This window comes from Cibotium barometz, chromosome 50 (assembly GCF_041138505.1).
Source record: "Cibotium barometz isolate CiBa-2024 chromosome 50, ASM4113850v1, whole genome shotgun sequence".
Taxonomy (NCBI): domain Eukaryota; kingdom Viridiplantae; phylum Streptophyta; class Polypodiopsida; order Cyatheales; family Cibotiaceae; genus Cibotium; species Cibotium barometz.
In genome coordinates this window covers 1901244-1924488 of record NC_141095.1, presented here as the reverse complement: position 1 = coordinate 1924488, position 23245 = coordinate 1901244, and the positions used below count along the sequence as shown (strand labels likewise).

Here is a 23245-nt window from a genome sequence, read left to right as displayed (position 1 = left end):
CACAAGCTTCACTTTGTGCTCTATCATTATCTCTATCAAATGCCTCTCCACATTAGAGCTATCAATATTCAAAATGGTCATGGGTTCCGTTTTTGGGTTCTTGTGAAGCCAATGTGGAATAGAATCTCTATCAGCTCCTTTTACCATGTTTCTGCAAGCACAAGAATTAATGAAGTCCTTTACATAAGAAATAGGGATTCCATGCTGGCGAATGTCAACACACCATGTTTCTTTAATGGTTTCAAGGGTTTCCTTTATCCCTCTATGATCTCCACACTCCAATATATTATGACATGTCATGATAATATTTTCCCATTCCTCTATGCATGATAATTTTAAATTTGGAAATGACTTTAAGCAAAGCACAAGGGAGCCATCTTGATTTTGATCCAAGAAAAGGTTTTCCTTCATTCGCCTCCGTTTCTTCAGATCAAGAATTCCTCTAGAATCAAAAGTCTTAAGACTCTCAATGGTCATCCACACATTCCCTTGAATAACACTTATCATCACATCACAACTTCTCCTATCAAAGGAGAAATATATAGGAGATAGATAAAGCAATGGATTAAGTGACTCTTTGGCACTTTCTTCCATTTCTTTGCTTTCAACTCTTTGTGCAAAGAAACCGTGCTCATCTTGATCCTCACTAGATTCTTGGCCACTTGTATGAGGCACCAAGTATTCTTCGATCTCATTGACATCACTTGGGCCATCTTCAATTCACAAGCTCATCCTAGACACACATGGACATATTTAGAAAGTTATTATGTTTTAAAAAGGGAAAGAAAATCTAAATATAATGCTATTTATCTATCTATCCCTTTGACCGTCATAGTTTGCTCACAATCCTAGTTTACTACATAGACCTAGTTTTCCTAGTTTTTCTAATTTACTGCACAGACCTTGTTTTTAGATTCTAGAATGGGCTTTGGCCATTGTCATCTTGGGTCATTTTAACTCATTCTATACACATAGAAAATTACCTTCAATGATTGTACCACCAATGAAAACTTCAGCACCGTAGGTAGTTCTATATCAATGAAGATCTCCCTTTGCCTTGAGTTGTATTTGAGAGTGGTGAGTGCAAACTACCTTGAGTTAAAGAGAAGTTTGAAGCAAGCATTTTTCAATCTTAAAAATATAAAAATACTCAATGATAATAGTCAATAGCAAGCTTCTTTGAGTAAAAGAGGTGGTGGAAGCAACATATGAGAAGGTGGAAGCGGGCCTTTTGAATGACAATGAGAAAATAAAAGCAAGCATATTTCTTGTAGGTCCTAGTTTACTTTTTTTCCTAGTTTACCTTGGGAAGACACTCAAACCTCATTAATTGATCCATTACATGCAACCAATAGATTTCTTAAGAAGAAATTGTTGAAAAATGATTAAGATTCAAAAATCTGCCAACCCAACCCAAATGATTACCACACGACCTCCTGAATCTGTGATTCGTGTCCTTTTCCTAGCCGCCACCATCACTAGTTTATTTTTTATCCCTAGTTTACTATTTTCGAGATGGCCAGATCCTTTCGTTGGTCTTTCCCCCCACATCTGCCGTAGATCCCAATTGAACTGCCTCTTAAAGGCACTGTGTCATTTAGACAACACGAGGGCAGATCGCAGATTCGGGAGGTCGTTTGGTAATCATTTAGGTTGGGTTGGCAGATTTTTGAATCTTAATCATTTTTCAACACATTCTTCTTAAGAAATCTATTGGTTGCATGTAATGGATAAATTAATGAGGTTTGAGCATCTTCCCAAGGTAAACTAGGAAAAAAGGTAAACTAGGACCCGCAAGAAATATGCTTGCTTTCAGTTTCTCATTGTCATTCAAAATGGCCGCTTCCACCTTCTCATATGTTGCTTCCACCACCTCTTTTACTCAAAGAAGCTTGCTATTGACTATTTTCATTGAGTATTTTTATATTTTTGTGATTGAAAAATGCTTGCTTCCAACTTCTCTTTGACTTAAGGAAGTTTGCACTCACCACTCTCAAATACAACTCAAGGCAAAGGGAGATATTCATTGATATAGAACTACCTACTACGGTGCTGAAGTTTTCATTGGTGATACAATCATTGAAGGTAATTTGCTCTCTCTCTCTCTCTCTCTCTCTCTCTCTCTCTCTCTCTCTCTCTCTCTCTCTCTCACAAAGGTCTATTTGAATGTGGTGAGAAAATGTTTCTATTAATAATTAACAATTGTGGCTTTTCTAATTTTCATTGGCTATGCACAATTAGTAGTTGAATGGAATACCTCTAAACTAATAAGCTCTATTTTCTACATTTTAAAAGAACAATCTCTATATAAATATGGTAATATGTGTTAGGGCTGGATAGTAAACTAGCACTATGTAGTAAAGTAGGATTGGATAGTAAACTAGGACTGTGTAGTAAACTAGCACTGTTGTGTAGTAAAGTAGGATTGGATAGTAAACTAGGACTAGATAGTAAACTAGGACTCTGTTTGTGTATGCAACTAACCAAGACTTTGTGGTGTTAACTAGGGTTATGTGACTAACTTTGTGTATGCAATTAACAAGGCATGTGCAATAAACTAGGGTTATGTGTCATTAACTAGAAATTTGTATTAAACTAGGACTGTGTAGTAAACTAGGACTACGTAATTGGGAGTAGCTTAGGATATTTGATTTAATATGAGTTTTTGTTATAATTTAGCCTCTAACAAAAATGTGAAAAATGTAGTTTCCCAAAGAAATACGAGATCTACACATCAATGTCAAATCTCATGCACTCGATTACAGAAATGGAATTTGAACAGACGTATCAACATTTCTTACAATGTTACAATGCATATGACAATATCATTTGATATGTAAAAAATGATTGGTGTGGGTCTACTTGTGTATGGTGAAGGCGATGGCCAAAATTTGGCTGATTGTTTAATTATGGGAATGTTGATACTACTAACTTTGTGGAGCGCCTATGGTAGTACATAAAATACACTCTCTTGGATGCACAAATCATTTGGTCCATGCTTGAACTTATACATGCTCTTGTGGGCGATTCCAAGTTTGGCAGGCACATGGGTGGAACTATGCTTAAGTTCTTCAAGCAAAAGCAAGAAATAGGTAATATCACTAGTTCTTTTAACATTTTTGCTGTATTCATTTAAAGTATTCACTAGTTCTTTTAACATTTTTGTTGTATTCACTAGTTTTTTTAACATTTCTGTTGTATTCATTTAAAGTATCTTAAATCCTCTTGTTGATATTTGTACTTCTTGATCTAGCCGATTCCAAGCGCTTTAGTATTCGTGGATCGTCAAAGATGCACACTTTAAGGTTGCATGTAGGGGAGAGAATATTACAACGCTTTGAAAGTGACCCCTCATCATTGGAAGTTATCAATGAAATGACCTTGTTGTTCAAGATTCAAAGCACCTCTTCTTCAAGCCAATGGTATCATGTGAGTATGCAATCTAATTATTGTGATTGCCTCCATTGGACAAGTGACTGCAAGCACTTGCATGGCATAAGATTGATAATGAGGCATCACTTTCCTAAGTTATACAACTTTCTTCCCATTATTGACAATGCACGCACCTTGGGAATGGTTTCTATGGATCACGAGATTTGTGAGACTTCTTCTAGCCCTTGCAATCAAATGGACATGAAAGAGGCCAACACAAGTGAAGACATTCATCTCTGCATTGAAGAATTTAGAAGAATTTTAAGTCAGATAGAGGAAGAATTGGACACAAAGGACTCTACAAAAAAAGAATTATGCTTGACATAGCTACAAATTTCAAAGGAGTACCTTACAAATCTTATTAAGCTAAAGGAGATTAACATGCCTACTACAGGAGGGAGTGTTCGTCAAATTCAAGCACATGTGATGACAACTAGGCTTGGCCCCATGGAAGGCCAAGAGAGCCTTCCAATACCATTCCAACTTCATTTGAGGACTCAATTGTGTCCCCCCAACAAGCAAGCTCATGTAACCGGTGTATTGAGAGAAGAAAACATCAACGTGGTAGACATCGTGTTCGCTTTGATAAAAGACCGCGTATTTGGTGCCCACATTGTTGCACAAAAATATTGATGGTAGACCCCATTTCTACACTCTCTTGTCACAATTGCCATGGTTTATTGCCTTTAACTAAAAGACATGCTCCCATTGGTGTTGAAGGCATCCTCATAAACAAGGATGTGCTATTATGTGATGGAGTAAAGAGCTTGCAATGTAAGATCATGTCTTGTTTATATGGTGATTGTAAGGATGAGGAGAGACACTTTTCTTTGACTCTTCCAAATGGACAAGCCCTCGAAAAGGTATACGCATCGCGCGTTAGGCTTATGCTATTGTACACTTGATATATATCATGTGGAATGGAATAGTTGAAATGTTTTGGTGAAAGCTATATGAGGAAACTAATGTTGTGAAATGGTGGCAAGTAGTGTCTTGTTTTTCATTATTTGCGTAGCATTGGATGTATGTATGATCTATCTCATTGGTAAGTGTTTCCACATAAACTAGGACTGTGCAAAAACTAGGATAATTGGAAGTACAAATAGAAGTCTCAAGTATTATTTATAGCATAAGCGACAATGGACTTTGCCTTTGAATTTTCCAATGGATGAAATTGAAGACTCATAAAGTCAATGAGGCTTCCAAGTAGACTCGCATCGATAAAAAAACGTAGTTTTGCATAAAGTAATAGCCAAGGAGTAAACAAATAATAACTACTGCATTGACACGTGTGTTGAACTCTTTCAATACAAAATCTTTACAAGCAAAAGTCTTGGCATTCCATGGAAGTGTAGCGTTTAAAGAAGTGTACAACTTATCTCGAAATGTAGTTTTGTACCAACTATGAAATCCCAAAATAAGACTTATCTTCACTATTGTTGTGGAGACATACAATGTCATATATCATAAAATGGCATAAGCCTTCCATCGACTAAGTCTGCAAATCTAGTGCCCAAAAAACTAACATAGCAAACTAAGAAGGTCATGATGCTAAGGGTAGATGCTCCTGGAATACATGGTTGAGCCAAGAATTGAATTCATCCTTCAACTTCATGACATATCCATGGTTGAACCACTTCTTTGATAGCTACACAAGAAAAAAAACAATGTTAGAGTTTAGAACACCAAAATCACATTGAGCACATACATAGTAAGAGATTGCATATGGAAGCTTTTTAATTAAACATGTGTATACCCAATGCTTTGGAGGTGTATCTATAAGTCTCCCATCAATTAGTTGCTTGATAAATGCCATTACATAAAATCCGCAATTAGTTGCATTTGGTTGTTTTGACACTTACAATGTTTATTGACATATGTCTCAATTGATCTAATCCAAAAAATGCCATACATCATGCTATATAAAGGACACAATATTGAAAGCCAAAATTACTTTTCACATACCTCTATACACTTCAACTCAAACCCACTAGATGGGCATGCAAGAAACTCTTATAATGGTCCATGTGTGCAACCGCAATATATGGATGTAAAATGTTAGTTAGCATTTACCCAAACATTATGGATTCATGAACTTCAAAATAAACCTCCTGTCTTACTATTGCACAATGGAAACATACTCGCCCGAATTGCCTACATGCATTGAGTCTAGGTGCAGGAGAATATTTTTTCTCGATGACAAGCCTCTCACCTTCATCATGTGGCACTTATAGACCACAAAAAGAGTCCAATGGTGCCTGAAAACCATGAAGTTGTAAGTGCTTTGTCTACTAATGACAAAAACAAGAACACATGCTTAAATGTGAGTAAACTATTGACTTTACCTATGTACTAGAGGCAGAAACAAGAACACATGCTTGCTCATATCAATATGTCCAAAGAAATTTTGCAATGAAGTATTGCTATTTGGACGCCTTGAAGCCACATATTCATACCACAAACTATCCACGAATGAAACCTTCTCAAGAGCATCTAGAGGTAGGGTTTTTTCCATCCACCTACAGCAACAACATGCTTTAAGCATCTTTGAACCGCAAATCCAAAAGCTCTATTTCATAATTAAAAATTTTACCGACATGGCAAATAGGTTAAGCACGCGAGTAGACACTTCCACATGCATGATCGACTTGGCTAGTTGCGCATCCACCTCAGCCAATGAACCCCCATTGTGTAGAGTGTAAGTGAATAGTTTCTCCGTGTTGAAGTCTACATAACCAAAAATCAAATGTAATAAACAAACATATCAAGATTGAAACCATGCATATGTTAAGACAATTCAAGATTCAAGCCATAGAGTTAAAGAAAATATACCTTTCGTAGACTGCACTTAGATCTTTTACCATGCCCGACATTGTGCATCTTAATCCTACTAGTGGATATTGTCATTATTACATTTGAAGGTTTACTCTCACTCGGAGAGCTAATATCAACATGAGATGCATTTACATTACAAGCCATCCCCTTCGAGTTCAAACAAACAATAATTGACATAAGGAGCCAAGGTATGTAAAATAAAGCCTACTCTTAAATTGTGTACAAAGAGACATCTTCCATCTCTTACCTTCTTCCGTTTCTTACTTTTTTTAGAGAGCACCACATGAGCCTCCTCGTTGACAATTTTCTCCTAAAGAGAGGAAACAAGAAACAATGCATATTTATGTATATTAGTGTAAGGAAAACAAGAAATAAAATAGTACAAAAAAAGGATGAAGAATAGTATTTTCATACCATTGTAAGGGAGCATTTTCCCTTGAAATCCACATTTCTCATCAACGCTTCCTCATCAATATTTTTGTTTCCATATGAGGAGCCTTCACTGTCATGGATTTGAACATTTTTCTTTGATCGAGTCTTTTGAATTGGAAGATTACAAAGTTTAATGGCAAATACAATTTAAGGTTAGTACCATGTTTACAAAGAAGCCCTCTCACCAACAAGCCCTCTCACCAACTAGCCCATCCATCTCTTACCTTCAAAGGAGAAAAAACAACACACTTTTGCCTCTTCTTTACTTGAGATGGAGCCACATGCTCATGGTTCGCCTCATTAATGATTTCCTTCTAGAGGGAGGAAAATGGATTGGGTGCATGTTATGAAAGTAAAGAAAAAAACAACAAACAAGCTGAAAATATCAAAAATTCATTTCTTGCATACCGGACGAAGAGACTCTTTTCCATTTCATCCTTGTCGCTTGTCAATGTGTCCTCATCAAGATTTTCCATCCGTTAAGAAGCCGCTCCACCATCATCATTGTCACAATCATCACTTTCTTTTATTTCTTTTTTGCGTCGCTACACGATACAAAATGAGAGCTTAAGAATATTCATCATATATATATATATATATTTCACGATTAAGGTTAATAGGACAAGAGAAAATCTCACATGTGTGGAATATCCCTCTTTAATGCACCGTTCAATCCCTTGAATGCATTTCTCCTTGTTCGCCATGTATTGTTCCATGCCCTTGGCAACAAACCCCTCGATAAATGCTTCCTTTTGCACGTTATAGGCTCTCTTGGACAAGTTGGATGGAGCTTTCTTTTCCCAAGTATCTTCGGTCAAAAGTCTTTGTTTCCTTTCATTGTTTTTCATGTTGATTTGAAATTTACGTTGTGCATCTAGAAACCTTGTCTGTGATTGCTTTGCAACACTCTTTGAAGCTCCTTGGATTCCACCACCCAAGGGGCGTCTTGTCTTTTGAAGTGGGATATCCACCTCTAAGCCATGGTCGGCTTTCAAGTGGCGAATCATGTGAACTCTCTTACAATAGTTTGTGTTCCATCTAGGACACGTATCCCCGAGACTCGACATTGCCAAGCAAGTTTCCCAGAAGGAAGAATAATCTCCTCATAAGGAGGGTTTATAGGTGCCATCTAAAAGCAATGAGTACTAAAGAACCATCAATATAAAGAAGTAACATACACAAATTGGTGTTGCATACTTTTAGCAAAAAGAAAGATTACAAGGACTACTATATCGTGACTTGCTTTCATTGAAGTAAAATGAACCAAGGATACATTAGTAAGCAATGTGTAAGCTAGGATTTGGATAAACTATGCATATCTAGTGCACAAGGGTTATACTAGGACCTAGCTAGGAAAATATAGTAAATTAAAACCTTTTTCAAACTAGGTCTGTGTAGTAAACTAGGAATAAACTAGGTCTGTGCAGTAAACTAGGCTGACGCTATAATTGTATCATGCATACACGATCACATATTACTAAAATACCTGCATGGCAATAAGGCATTAAGCATGGCAATAAGTGATGGCAATAAGGCATGCAAAACCTTTTACACACATTCAAAACCTTTTTCAAACTAGGTCTATGTAGTAAACTAAGGATATACTAGGTCTATGCAGTAAACTAGGTTGAAGCTATAAGTGTGTCATGCATACACGATCACATATCACTTAAGTACCTGCATGGCAATAAGGCATTAAGCATGGCAATAAGGCATGCAAAACCTTTTACACACATTCAAAACCTTTTTCAAACTAGGTCTATGTAGTAAACTAGGGATAAACTAGGTCCGTGCAATAAACTAGGCTGAACCTTTAAGTGTGTCGTGCATACACAATCACATGGCAATAAGGCATTAAGCATGGCAATAAGGTATTGCATGCATACACAATCACATGGCAATAAGGTATTGCATGCATACCTTATTGCAAGATGGCAATAAGGCATTAAGCATGGCAATAAGTGAACCCCAGCATGGCAATAAGGTATGCATGCAATAGGCAAAGGGTTTCCAAGGAAGAAAAACAAACATGCAAACATCTCTCTCTCTTTCCCTCTCTCTCTCTCTCTCACACACACACACATTCAAAACCTTTTATACATAGCATTAAGTGAATGCTAACTCTAAAAACCAGAGATTTCTTTGTAAAATCACAAGAGATTTATTTGTAAAATCACAAGAAGGGGCTGCAAAGAAGAAGAGGAAGAAGGGGTACTTGTGGTAAGAGGGTACTTGTGCAAACGGGAGGCGTATACGATGCTGAACGTGGGCTGGGAAATTCCCCTCAAACGCTCCTGTGGGTTGCTTGTCCTCGGCAGTCGAACACAAGCGGCACCCTAGTTTACTTGCTCCCTAGGTTTGAGCGACGGCTATGCCCAAGAAGCTTCCACCTCCATCATCCCGTGGCTTCCCAAGTTTACTTTTTTTGAACTTGGATTCGACGGTTGTGCGCTTCCCGCTCACCTCCACCATCGATCCCACATGCAGGGCGGCTCCCTAGTTTACTTTTTTTGAAATCTTAATCTGACGGCTGTGCGCTTCCCGCCCACCTCCATCGTCGATCCCACATGCAAGGCGGCACCCTAGTTTACTTTTTTTAAATCTTAATCTAATGGCTATGGCCTTTCCGCCCACGTCCGCCGTAGATCCCACTTGAATTGCCTCTTAAAGGCACTGTGCCATTGTGACACGAGGGCGATCCGCATCATTTTCTCAGCATCCCACTTGAAATGCGATCCGCATCCTTTTCTCAGCTGTCGTCGTCCCTAGTTTACTTTTTATCCCTAGTTTAGTATTTTCGACAACTAGATCCTTCCGATTTGCCTTTCCGTCCGGCGGCAGTAGATCCCACTTGAACTGTCCTCTCTTAAAGGCACCGTGCCATAGAATGGCCGATCTCGTCAGTGATGACTCAAAACGTGCAAAACTGTTCAACAACAACGGCAGAATCATTTAAATTCTTTCGATTCTCTCTGTTGCAGCCACTGCACACAGAAGCGAAAGCAGATCGGCGCAGTTGCAATGTGCATGATGGAGTGGTTAGTTTGCCAGAGCTAAGATCGGGAAAGCCAGGAGAGGTTAGAGAGACATTAGAGAGAGGTAGGGTTGTGTGTGTGTGTGTGAGAGAGAGAGAGAGAGAGAGAGAGGATGGGGCTGGACTTTGAGGCTCTGACGGAGGCCACTTCCGGCGCTGTGGGCGGGCTTCTAAGCACTTCCATCCTTTACCCCCTCGACACTTGCAAGACCAAGTACCAAGCCGAAGCCCGTGCCGGCAAGCATCGCAAATACAGGCATGTTTTCATTCACTCGATTTCATGCTTGACCCTCTGTCTGCTTTAAAAAAAAAAATTACAGTGTATTTTTAAGGGGAAAAAATGAAAAAGTGTGCAAAAAAAACAAAGAAATAAGGGGGTGGGTGCCAAGCATGTTTTCTTGTAGCAGGGGACTTCCACAATCTTGCAGAATATGTCATGCCATAAACACCATGAGATGGATTATGTTTGATGGAGACATGGCTGCATATGCTTGCCCCGGCACTTGATTTCATCACATGAAAGATGGATTAGAGCATGATATTATTCCATTACATGAAGGTACATGCCCTCTATGGAGAATGAGTCATGAGATCATGGAGAATGAGTCATGAGATTGTATGTGTGCTTGTAGCCAGGTCTCCTGCCGATGTTTTCAAAGAGGCGCTCCAATCACGTCAACTATTCTCACTCTACCAAGGACTCGGAACCAAGAATCTGCAGTCATTCGTGTCACAATTCATATATTTCTACAGTTACAGCTATATAAAGAATAGCTACCTGAAAAGAAGTAGGAAAGAAAGAATGGGAACAGGTGCAAATCTTATTGTTGCAGCGACTGCTGGAGCATGCACGGCTGTCATTACTCAGGTACCCATCTGCCTTAAAAGAAGAGTTGTGCTTGTTTTTCTTCTCTATGTTATATAGGTTTTTATGTTTTCGAGGAGTTTGGCTTGATTTGCATGGGTAGTGAATAGAGGAGTCAAACTTGTTTGTGCTTAAACCACAATTCTATAAGAACTCCTCTGGGTTTCTGACATTGCACGACCTGGTTTGAGTCGACCATTATTCACCTTCCTTTGTGCGTAGGTTGCTAAGAGAAGAAAGCGGCAAGACTTAGTGGCAATATGTTGAACCTGCGTAGGCCCCTATCTCACGAGTGGCCCACCATGTCTTGTTGCTTTTGATAGTTGATGGTTTAAAATAAAAATGCATCACAAGGTCATTGCATGTGCGCCACATGCATCTCTCTCTCTCTCTCGTATTGCCATTGGTCAGCTGAGGGTGTCACCCCACCACCTTTGGATGGAGTCAGGGAGAGCTGAGGGCATTCCATGGGAGATATACACACTATGCACAACCGGGAGACAGAGACAGAGGAAAATTACTTGTTTAGGTGTCTAGTATAATATGGGATATGGGGGAGATTCCATTGTCTTTTTGAGAATGGCTTTGGTCCTCTCTCATAGGTGATGCATTTCAGACTTTAGAGATGTTTGGGCCTGTACTTGCTCAAGCTCCAGCACCACTGAGAGTCCTTGATGAGGCTACACCCAGAGAGCTGGGGTCATCAATGACACCACTCGGACCTCCATTACAGACATCGTTGGCGTTCATTGATGGCTACAACGACCATCTCTAGCCTCGATAGGATTCTACCAGGGAGCAGGTAGATCATGGATGACACATCCGACCTCGCGATCCCTTGGCCTTGTATTTGGGAGCTAAGCATCCAATTCTCTATAGGCTCTTTTGTGTAAGTTTCCTGTAGGCTGGTAGATTAGAATGTCTTTCACTTTTTGAACAAGCAGTGGTAATGTCAAATGTAAAACAAGCAATGGTAGTGTTGCATCCCAGGATATTTGTTTTCTCTACTTTCTCCATATCACACTCTTAATGTGCAACAATCCATAATTAAGTGCTTCCGCTATGCTGCATGTAACATTGGTATCAGTCTTCAGAGCTTAGGCTTTGAGCTTAACTTTTTTTCTTGTAGATGGTTTATTGTGCTCTAGCCAAAAACCTGTAAGAGCACCCCACTTGAGCATAGTGGATGGCCTTATTGCGCTCTGGTAGATTCCTTGAGCCTCCCACTATGAATACCCTGGAAGAGCAATCCAGCATGGAGGGCAAGCCCCAAATTCCACAAGGTCTTGTTGTAAGTGCCTCTACCCTTGCAATCCTACCATGGATACCCCCATGATGATTTTGCAAACCCTTGTGCAACAATCTAGCAAACCCACACACTCATGGAGCAACAACCTCAGTATGCCCAAGCACTCATGTAACACCGTGAAGATCTGGAAGATACTAAGCATCGAAGGGTGAATATACCAGGAACAGCAACAGTGGAGGCCCTTGAGTGGGTGACTGGTACCCTATATTGTGTGCCATCCCCTCTTTCTATCTCCTCGTAATGTCAGTAAATTCAGCACGCCTTAATAAAAAATTAGGTACTCCGGCTAACAGCACCATCCCTTGTTAATTGGAGAGTTGGGACAAGATGGTTGACAGGAGGCTTCAAGCATTGCAAGGCGAAATGCACCCAGAACATCTGAGACTGATTTTGGCATTTCATGTTCCTACCTCACTCCCATGACTTGTTAGTGATCTCTTCAATCCATTTAGGGATAATTTACCTCAATAGAAATAGAATTGCTTGGCATTGTTTATAGTAACAATTTCTTGCGTCAACAAGCTCTGTGTACGTTCATATGTGGATGTTGTCTAAATAATTTCATGGGAGGAGTTAGAAATGAGTGTGTTAGAAGAGCTAAGATGGTCTGGTACAATGCTACTTGCGCATGGATGTACGTGTCGTGTGTCCAAGTGATATAAGTGTTCTGAGCATTAATATGTTTGCAGCCCTTGGACACAGCTTCAGCTCGAATGCAGACAAGCTCGTTTGGTAAGTCGAGAGGTTTATGGGAAACGCTGACCGCCAGTGATTGGAGACAAGCATTCGATGGGCTTGGAGCATCTCTAATGTTGACATCAAATCCTGCTGTACAGGTAATAATTGGCATTAAACTACTCAATTATTCTGCATTGCTGAGGGGAGGTGTCCTTACATCTAGAATGGTGCTTTTTGTAGTATACAGTCTTTGAACAGTTGAAGAATCGACTGGTCAGGACACACAGAGCACAAGCAGCAGCTATGGGAAATCCAGAGGGTGCCTCACCAGTTGTGCTATCAGCCTTTGCTGCTTTTCTCTTGGGAGCTTTGTCCAAAGCCATAGCCACAATTGTAACATATCCTGCTATAAGGTAAGAAAGGTCAGTCAAGAATTCTTTATCTGGCTGCTTCCCCTCTCCCCCTTCCCACCCACACAAAGGATGAGTTACTGAGCCATTTAAGTGCTTAATTGCTTCGATTCTCACAGGTGCAAGGTTCTACTACAAGTTGCTGAGGGGAAAGAAGACATGGATGAGCAGAAAAGCATTGAAAGACTCTCAAGAAGGCCACCAAAGAGGATGATTGATGCCATCAACATAATCTGGCATAGAGAAGGAGCATTTGGATTCTATAAAGGTTTACAAGCTCAAATACTAAAAACTGTTTTGAGTGCTGCCCTAATGTTAATGATCAAAGAAAAGACCTCCAAAGTAACATGGCTGGTCATGATGGCCTTTAGGAGCCAGGCCATTCTAACTAACAAGAGATTAAAAAGTGCCTAAAATTAACCAACTGACAATTAATAATTATCAGCATTGTTAGAAAAATGGGTCAACACAGTAAATCCAAAGTATCCCTACGTTTTGAGCATTGCACTCACGAGTTATAGCAAATGAGCATTATTATCCAACAAAAAATTGGTGTATTTTAGGGTGTGGTTTGTTCGTTCGTTTGATTTGGGCAAATGTTCAATCTCTATACAAAGTTCAAATGGCAAGGAGCTTAAGTTTGAAAAGGCTTCTCTCTCCCGAGTCCCCATGTGCTTGTGTGTGTGGGGAAGAGGGGGACATTGAAGATTTAGGCCTCACTTGGTTGATTTGATGAATCCGCTTCTCACTATCCTTGTGTCATCCGTGTGGGCGAGTGTGAGTGTCCTTTGGTAGCGTATGCAACACGTTCCACAGTTGCTTAAGCTGCATACTTATCGGAGCAACGAGAACTCCCCTTTGAACAACCTGAGGAGGACCATCATCTCCCTTGCAATTTGTTATGGTAATGAAGGGAGCTTCTTGGAACCCCCCTTGAACACCTGAGGAGGACCATGTTCTTTCATCTCCCTTGCAATTTGATGTGGTAATGAAGGTATTGCTAAAAGTTAATCGATTAAGTATGGGCAAATACTGTGGTACTTTTTTGTCTTTTAATGTGTGTTTTTCCCATTTTCATCAGTGGTTGGCTATTGCTACTATTGCTTAGAAGGTTGCTTTTGCATAATTGTATTCTTCATTTCCATTCCCTTATGTTTTTTTTTTTGGCATCTTGTTTTTCCTCATTCTGGAGGATGAAAAAGTGCGAATCTTTATTTATTCTTTTGTTGATTGATTGAAACTTTTCTTGACTTGCGATACGTCTTGACATTGTTGTAAGCTCATTAACCACACAATGATAATCATGCTTTGTAGTGAAATCCACGATAACGGTTGATATTAACTAATCATATAATATATTGTTGAATTTCTCTCATGAAGGCATGGATCCTCTTGAGTTGAAATCTAGCTTTGTCATGATCAACAAAATGTAGATTTAAATGACATCCCATGGAAACTTCCCCAACAAGAAGGAAACCAGAATGTCTACAGGTGCTACAAAGGACACTCATGAAGAAGCAAGGAAAAGCATTTTCTCAATGCTCCACTCCTCTTGAAATGATACATCCCATGGAAACATTCCCAACAACAAGGCAACCACAATGTCTATGGGTGCTACAGAGGACACTCATGAAGAAGCAAGGAAAAGCATTTCTCTGTAGCACCCATAGACATTGTGGTTGCCTTGTTGTTGGGGATGTTTCCAAGGAAAGGGGTGGGGTGGAGCATTGAGAAAATGCTTTTTTCATGGTGTCCTCTGCAGCACCCGTAGACTTTCTGGTTGCCTTGTTGTTGGGGATGTTTCCATGGGATGTGTCATTTAAATTTACATTTTGTTGATAGTGCAAGTTCCATTACATCTTTCTAATGGGTGTGACCATGGCCTCCATTTACTCTTGTATATGCACATGCACCATCATCAATTGAGTTAGTGGAAAAAGCAAAATATGCAGTGCTTCATCCTTGTGTTGTCACTATGGGTGATAGATATGCTCCATCTTGTTAGCCCCCTATACGAGGAGTAGTCATCGGTGAGCATTTGGGCACTTGGTAGTTCCCCATACACTAGTGTGTAGATGGTGGCCAAATGTGGACAGATGGTTAGGAGACGACTTATGTAGATTTGGTACCTTGCCAAGTAGGAGCTTGTGACTTGTCTAATGTCAATTGATATGTAATTATTAGCTTAGGATATGTGTTGCATATTCATAGCCTAGAAAAATAGCTTGTTTTAGTCTTTGGGCCCACACACATTCCTTGGATGGTTGGGCATTGTAAATATAAGACACGTATATGTGTCATTTTTACTAATGAGAATATACATAATCCCATTATCATAATTGGGTCTAATCTTGTCCGCTTGTGGTAAGGCTTGCTTGCATGTTTGGTTTCTATTGTTGGTTTGCTAGTGGATTGTGTGGGTGAGTGGATTGTTTACTTTTTGTTGTTTACTCTCCTCTTCTCCATCTCCTTCTCTGTGCAATGGAGTTGGACGACCTCTGTGGCTTGAGGGATGTGATGTTGTCAAGCCTATGGGATATAGGTAGTGTGAATTAAGGGGTGGTGTGATTGAAGACAGAAGGTTCTTGTTGGCTATTGTCCCTCCATCCAAAAATGTACATGGATAGGGTGAGGATCAATGCAGGCAGGTTCACGAAGAACAGTACCTATGTGTCTCATACATATAAAGCCCATAGATAGAATGTAGGTGGCATGCACACACATTGTATTAAGCGGGAATCTAGATTATCCTCTAGTTCATCTCACCGAGGTCTTTGTGAGGTTGCAAGCAGTGCACGGATGTGCTGACGGGTTATTGGATAAGCTAGGGGTGGTGTGGTGTGGTTGGCAGAGAGGCTAGGGTGTATGTTGGTGAAGAAATGGGAAGGCCGGTCTCTTTCGGGTAACACTTTTCTCAGTAAACAATTGTGCATGTGCTTAAAAGAGAGCTTTATTAAGGAGCATACATAGAGGCTCTCTCTCCCACTGTGAAGGCGGGGGGAGCAGGCGACTGTGGCGGATAGCAGGAGTAGGCGGGCAAGGGGACGCTGTGAAGGCGGCAAGACGAGGGAGGAACTGTGGTTGGCATAGGTAGGCGGAGGAAGACGGAGGACGAGTCGTGGGGGTCTTGGCGGAGTTTGGAGGGGAGGGGAGGGGAGGGGAGCGGAGGCGGCGCTACGGAACAGGACAGGGCGCCTAGCTTATTGTTTTCGGTTTTTTTAATTAAATGAAAAATAAAACATTAAAAAAGAGAGGGGTATGTATATATATATATATATATATATATATATACCTGGATGAATCCAAGAATCTGTCCAAATTCATATTTTAGGAACGGGCATGTTATATACTCATGGTAGTCAACCCACAAGACTATATAACTATCAACTTCATTATGCATAGTATGGACTAGATACTACGATACCCCACTAACGTCATCAGTGCCCAATAGAGTGGGTGTAGAACACTGTATCAAGATATGCTCTCACACACTCTGTATGTATGTTTTATTTTACTCTTTTTCTCTTTAAAAAAAAATAATAAATAGACAGATTATAATAAAAAAAATAAGGGAGGGGTTGTTTTTTAAATTTAATAATAATAAAAAAGTAAAAAAGGAGGAAAATTAACTCAAAAGATAGGGGTGCTCTTTTTTTTTTGGTTTTAAGAATAAAAAAGGAGAAGCAAATCAAATAAAATAGATAAACAAAATGAAAAAGAGGAGAAATGAGACTTAGGGGTTTTTTAGGTTTTCTTAAATTGTTAAATAAAATAAGAAAGAGGGGAAAATAAAAAAACAAAAGAGGAAGGATTTTTTTTAGAAAATAAAATAAAAAGAGGGAGACTTTTTTGTAATAAATAAAAGGAGAAACAAGCTGCTTGTGCATCCCCGTTCACCCGCATATGCACCCCATACACGTATATCGTGTGTGCCCGCCAATCCCCGCATGCACCTGCATTTTCACGCCATCATGTGGGCACACTTGTGTGGACCCCATCCATCTACACAGGCACACCGCTTGCCACGTCGTACATGCACATACATTCGCATGTACGCACCCCCCTCTTTTCAAAAAAATCAAAACCCCTCCTCCTCCCAAACAAAAACAAACCCTTTCTTCTTCCTCTTTTTTTCCTTTTTTATTCTTCTTTTTATTTTTAATCTCTTCTTTTTTTCTTTTTTCTCCTTTATTTTAATTTTCTTCTTTTTTATCCTTCCAAAAAAGCCCCTTCCTTAATTCTCTTTTTTTCCTTATATTTTTTTCTTTATTCCCTTATTTTTAAAGTTTCATTTTTATTATTTTTAATTAAAAAAAACAAACAAACTTGTTTACGCGTGCGCACGTATGGTGTACGTGTGAATGCCAATGTGGGCGCACACATGTGCAAAGGTAGATGCATGTGTGGGTGCAAATGAGTGTGTGGTGCATGTGCGTACGCATGCAAGCCTATGGTGGTGTGGTACATGCATAATGATGTACATGTGCAATGTGCACGTGGGAAGTGCGAATGGGGGTGTGTGAGTTGGTGTTTGTGGTGTGGGGCACATAGGTGTTGTGTGGGTCATGGTGGCACACATAGGTGTTGTGGGGTCAAGGTGATCTTTTTGAGCCCTAGGGTTGCTCGTCGTCGGCGGGTGCCACATAAGTGCGTGCATGGTTTTGTTTAGGGTTTGGCAACATGGGTGGTGGCGCTCCTTCGAGGGTGGGGTAGGGCGGCAATGTGTTGTTGTTGTGCTGCTTGTTGCTCGGAAGGCAGTGTTGGCACATGAGTTGAGGTCGAAAAACAACTACTCTCCATTCCTACTTGAGCCTCGAAGTTTTCAACTGAGGGCATGGCTTTGGGTCTCCACACCCACATGGATTTAACATTCGAGGGTGCATTTGCAGGTGTCTGAGGCACAATTTTCTTTGATATCAGCACCCAGCTATGGGGGTTCCTTCATAGAATCCTTGTGCATCTATAAATTTTGTTGAGATTCAATGAAGCATAGACTTTCGGGGTGGTATTGGGTAACGATGCTTTTGCTTGGATCTTTTAGGCTTTTAGGGTTGTGCAACGATGGAATTTTTGGGACCCAAACAGACAAGTTTCCTTTATAAAAGCCTTGGGCTTCTAGCATCTTGACAGGGATCCAATGGGGCTCGAGGTTTGGATAGAACACTATTGCATGGGGTGCCTGCTCGGCAAATATCCACTCACAGTGGGGCTTTGTACCAAATGGTGGCTGCCATTAGGTCCTTGAATGGGTGTTGTACTTGCCCTGGCTAGCCACGGCAAGTACCCATTCTTTCTTGGTGATCCCCCAAAAGGGTTGCTAAAGTTGACGTTTGGAGGGTAGTCTTCGTCTTTGCCACGATAAGGTATTGGATCTCCATAATGGCTTGAGGGAGTGGTCGACATGGTGAGGCGAGAGAGTTGTGTAGTGTTAGAGGTTACGCAAGGTGGTAGTTTGTAAGTGGAGGAAGAGTCTTGGGATGTTGATAAATTCGCAGTGCCCTTATCCACCAAGGGTATGGTGACCATTTCGAAGGGGAGCTCGAGCGTTGCGGTCCTCTTTCACCAACTAACGATGCAATCTATGGTCGTGATCCCGAGGATGATCCTCTCTTTCAACGTACCTGTGGGGGTCAGATAAAACTTGCACGATGTAGAAGCTCCGCTTCAAAATAACCGACGGTCATAGGTTGGGAATTATTTACCCTGATGATGATTACTGCACGTGGTGCAAGGGGTGGGTGGCTTGATGAGATCCATGTCTCCCAAGTCAACACATTGTGGCTAGCACTGGTCCAGTGTCAACCAAGGTAGGCCACGTAGCTAGATGGTCTTTTTTCAGGAGAACTCTAACTCAAGTTGAGCCAGTTCCACTTCTGGTTTTGTTTCACATGCATCAAGAATGAATAGGGATGGGATTTTGGCATTGTCCAATAGTACAAACCTTGTCCCATGCTTCTATGGAGGAGTGTCCATGGTTGTAAGAACGTGAATCCAGTCCTCGGAGTCAGCAATAGTACAAACCTTGTCTCATGCTTCTGTGGAAGAGTGTCCATGGCTATAAGAACGTGAATCCAGTCCTCGGAGCCGGCAAGCTCTAGGAGAGGTTCATATTCTTGTCCACATCTTCACCAACTAATATCTTGTTAGGAAGTTCTATAAATGTTAAATCGATGTGGTGTGAGCTTTTGTGTTGGATGCCCTACAAATATCCTCAAGCAGTCCAAGCAATTGTATCTGACTCATTGGTGAGAATGCCTCGACCCACAGGATGAGTCTTCCTTATTTTCATGTTTATTTTTAAGGATTGGTTACCCTTGTGTGTATAAATGTGATTGGTTTCCCAATGGTGAACCAGTCTTACGTCTCTCATGTAAGGCCTTCTGAGGATCATGTATGGTAGAAGCTTAGCTTGAAGGTCTTAATCTTTGTATTGTGAAGGATGCCTAAGGGTTTGTCTATGTTTTCATCCACAAGCTAAGGCTCGTGCCTAAAGTGGTGGGCTTCCTTGGCCTCCCAGCAATCCTTGGTGATTATGCTGACACCAACATGATCATCCAAGATTGTGGCAGAGACCTTTAATCTTTTATAAACAATAGGTAACATGGCGTTCATTTCATCACTTTCGAAGTAGTGTCCCAGCTTGTTCATGGGCGGTTTTGGTTGTCATCTTGGTTATAGAAGGAGAGCGCACATTGTGGTAGGGCTCATTCTTCTCCTCTTTAGGTTCCAGTCCATTTAAGCTGTGTAGACTCTCAAATTCACATTCATCTAGTCCGTTTAAGCTGTGTAGACTCTCAAATTCACATTCATCTAGTCAGATAAGTCTCTCCAAAGTTGAGAATATTCTTACAAAAGAGAACTAATCAGGATCAACCCATGTTGTTGAGATATCGAGGTCAACTAGTGCTACGGCGGACATTGATGACCCGCCTGGGTGATAGCTTCTGTATCTACACCACTGGCATGGTTGGTGAGATTATGGGTGATATGCGACCAGTGAGATGACAGGCTATGTGACAGCCATTTTGGATTACTAGAGACTGGCATAGTTATAGCGTCAGCTCATTTAGTCGGGTTCACATTGTGGACCGACCCTTGTATATTGTAGTAGTTAAGTACTAACCCATATAGTGTGTACTCTTATCTTTATGTTATGTTGGTTGAGTAGAGAAGAAGAAGATAGAAGAAAATTCAGCTATCCATCTCTCTCTTGTGTCTTGCTCTCTCTTGTATGTGTGTGTTTGCTTGCTAAGGTTTGAAGCTCTCCCTCTCCCCCACATTCTCTTTATGGTATCAGAGCCTGGTTCATATGAGAGCTAAGGAGGCAAGCAAGAGGCAAGAACAAGCAAGGAAGGAAGTGGTACTACACGGGTAAGAGCACCATCATCTCTTTCCCCTTCTTTGTTTAGGTACAACACCCCCTTAGTAGCTCTAGGAGTAGCTCTGGGAGCTACACATCTCCGATTGAGGAGTTGTCTTCGTGGGAGCGAAGATACAGGGCACGTATACTTTGTCCTAAAATGGATGACATTTTTTCAATCAGATTTGCGTTTCGGGCGCGTTACGGGTCCCATTTTGTAACTGCAGGGTATTTTCGACAGTTTTTTGGAAGTTTTGGTAGAGAACTGTTTCTGCTAAAAATTTGGTTATTGTAGTGCAGCAGTGCATTTTGGAAGTGCAGACAGGGTTTGCACATGTATTGTTGATACTGGGTTTATGTACATGTACTCTGGTCACATTTGGTGACACAGATTGTGCTGAAGTACCGCTGTGCATCAGTTAACATGAGATACGTTTGTTTGCAGGTTATTTGATTGCTACAGGAAAACATGTCTGACGGAATTAATCAGATTGTTATTGATAATATGGATAAGAATAACTTCCATGCTTGGAAGTTCAGAATGACCAATTTCCTAATTGGTAAAGGATTTTCGGATTATGTAGAAGGATATAATGAGGAGCCTCTAGAGTTATCTGAGGAGAATGCCACTCCTTTACCAATTTCCTAATTGGTAAAGGATTTTCGGATTATGTAGAAGGATATAATGAGGAGCCTCTAGAGTTATTTGAGGAGAATGCCACTCCTGTAGATATAAAGGCATTCAAGGATTGGAATCAGGGTGCAAGAAAAGTCATGTACTGGCTTTCAATTAGTGTCGCAGACACTATGATAGGACACATACAGGATGCAAACACTCTAGCAGTTGCATGATCGGTTCAGATGTTCTAGACTAACACAAAGGCAAAGAAGTTGCAATTAAAGCAAGAGTTGCATACTGTGGAAAAGACAAGCATGTGCAGCAGTTAACAGGAGATACTACTATATTACAGGTTGCATATACAGAAGTTTTTTGTTTGTAGGTTATTTGATTGCTAGAGGAAAACATGTCTGACGGAATTAATCAGATTTTTATTGATAATATGGATAAGAATAACTTCCATGCCTGGAAGTTCAGAATGACCAATTTCCTAATTGGTAAAGGATTTTGGGATTATGTAGAAGGATATAATGAGGAGCCTCCAGAGTTATCTGAGGAGAATGTCACTCCTGCGCAGATATAAAGGCATTCAAGGATTGGAATCAAGGTGCAAGAAAAGTCATGTACTGGCTTTCAATTAGTGTCACAGACACTATGATAGGACACATACATGATGCAAACACTCCATCAGTTGCATGGCAGAAAAATCGGTTCAGATGTTCTAGATTAACACAAAGGCAAAGAAGTTGCAATTAAAGCAAGAGTTGCATACTGTGGAAAAGAAAAGCATGTCCATCAATGAATATGCCTTAAAGATCAAGGGCATTGTTGAATCCCTTGGGTCTATCAACGTATCAGTGGAGGATGATGATTTGGTGAGTGTCTGTCTGAATGGGTTTGGCAAAGAGTACAAGCCATTCAAGACCTCCATTGCAGTTAGGGAGAATACTCCCAACTTTTGGGACTTGATATCTATGCTGATCATAGAAGAAAAGGCTTTAGGTAAGGATTCTTCTTCACAAAGCAAGAACACATTGGAACAGGCCTTCTACTCTAATTCAAGTAGAGGCAGAGGTAGAGGACGTGGTCAAGGCCAAGGTGGTGGCCGACAAGGAAATCAGAATTTTGGACAACAACAGTCCAATGATTCACAACAGCAATCATACACAGGTGGAAGAGGCTAGTCTAGAGACAGGGGGAGCCAAAGAGGCTGAGGTGGTTGGTAAAGAAATCAAAATGCAAATAGCATAAAGTGCTATTACTGTGGCAAACCAGGACACATGGCAAAGGACTGCTACAAAAAGCAGAATGACATTAAAAGTGGGCAGCAAGGCAACTATGTATCATCTAGCAAACATGGAGGTGATGACGAAGTGAGCAGCTGTTTGTGATGCAGCACATGCCTAGTTCCATAACAGGGGATGTGTTAGGATCTCAAGATATATGGTATGTGGATTATGGCGCCTCTAACCACATGACCAGTCATGCTGAGTGGTTTAGAGATATGCAGAAAATGGAAAAACCAAGTTATGTACAAAGAGGTGATGATACTGTGCATCCCATTACGCATGTTGGTAAAGTGCCATTGTCTATGCAGGATGGCCAAATGAAGTACTTGGCTGATGTACTTCATGTTTCGAATATTACAAAGAACCTAGTTTCTGTTAGACAGATGGTTGAGCATGGTCTGCAAGTGAGGTTTAATCAAGACTTCAAAAATAAGTGTCGCTTGGTTGCAAAGCGTAATAGAAATGGCAGGATGTTTACTTTGGATGGGAACATGCATGAGATAAAGGCATCCATGTTTGCGCATGGAACATGTGTCATTGCAGATATTGACATATGGCACAAGTGCATTGGTCATGTGAATGTACAACGGCTGAAGTCTATGCAAGCCCAAAATATTGTTGCAGGTTTGCCAAAGTTTAAGGTTGACAGTATGCATAAGGTATGTGACGCATGGCAACTTGGTAAGCAAGCCAAACATGCTTTCCCACATGAAAAGCATGTCAGTGCAGGGCCATTGGATGTCATACATTCAGATGTATGGAGACCAACCAAGACTGCAACAATTGCATGTTGCAGGTACTATGTTACATTCATTGGTGACCACACTAGGAAAGTGTGGGTTTATTTCATGAAGGAGAAAAGTGAGGTGTTTGCTCACTTTCAGAGATTTAAAGCCTTGGTCGAGAAGAAAAAAGGCATGCAAATAAAATGCCTAAGATCATATGGTGGGGGAGAATATTTCTACAATGAGTTCAGTGATTT

At 40.6% G+C, this 23245-nt stretch overlaps 1 protein-coding gene across 1 annotated transcript; it reads left to right on the top strand.

Moving 5' to 3' along the window:
- Window positions 1-9612: 9612 nt before the first annotated feature.
- On the top strand, window positions 9613-13497 carry LOC147609711 (peroxisomal adenine nucleotide carrier 1-like). Its single transcript, XM_086787148.1, has 5 exons — window positions 9613-9989; window positions 10370-10601; window positions 12597-12743; window positions 12826-12998; window positions 13115-13497. The coding sequence occupies exons 1-5, from the start codon at window positions 9847-9849 to the stop codon at window positions 13407-13409; spliced, it is 990 nt and encodes a 329-aa protein (XP_086643274.1). The 5' UTR covers window positions 9613-9846; the 3' UTR covers window positions 13410-13497.
- Window positions 13498-23245: the final 9748 nt, after the last annotated feature.

Bases quoted from the DNA above. Each gene is read 5' to 3' on its own strand.
- LOC147609711 (XM_086787148.1), top strand. From the start codon at position 9,847: ATGGGGCTGGACTTTGAGGCTCTGACGGAGGCCACTTCCGGCGCTGTG. The intron at 10,602-12,596 runs GTACCCATCTGC...ATATGTTTGCAG, and splicing joins GCACGGCTGTCATTACTCAG to CCCTTGGACACAGCTTCAGC. The intron at 12,744-12,825 runs GTAATAATTGGC...TGCTTTTTGTAG, and splicing joins CATCAAATCCTGCTGTACAG to TATACAGTCTTTGAACAGTT.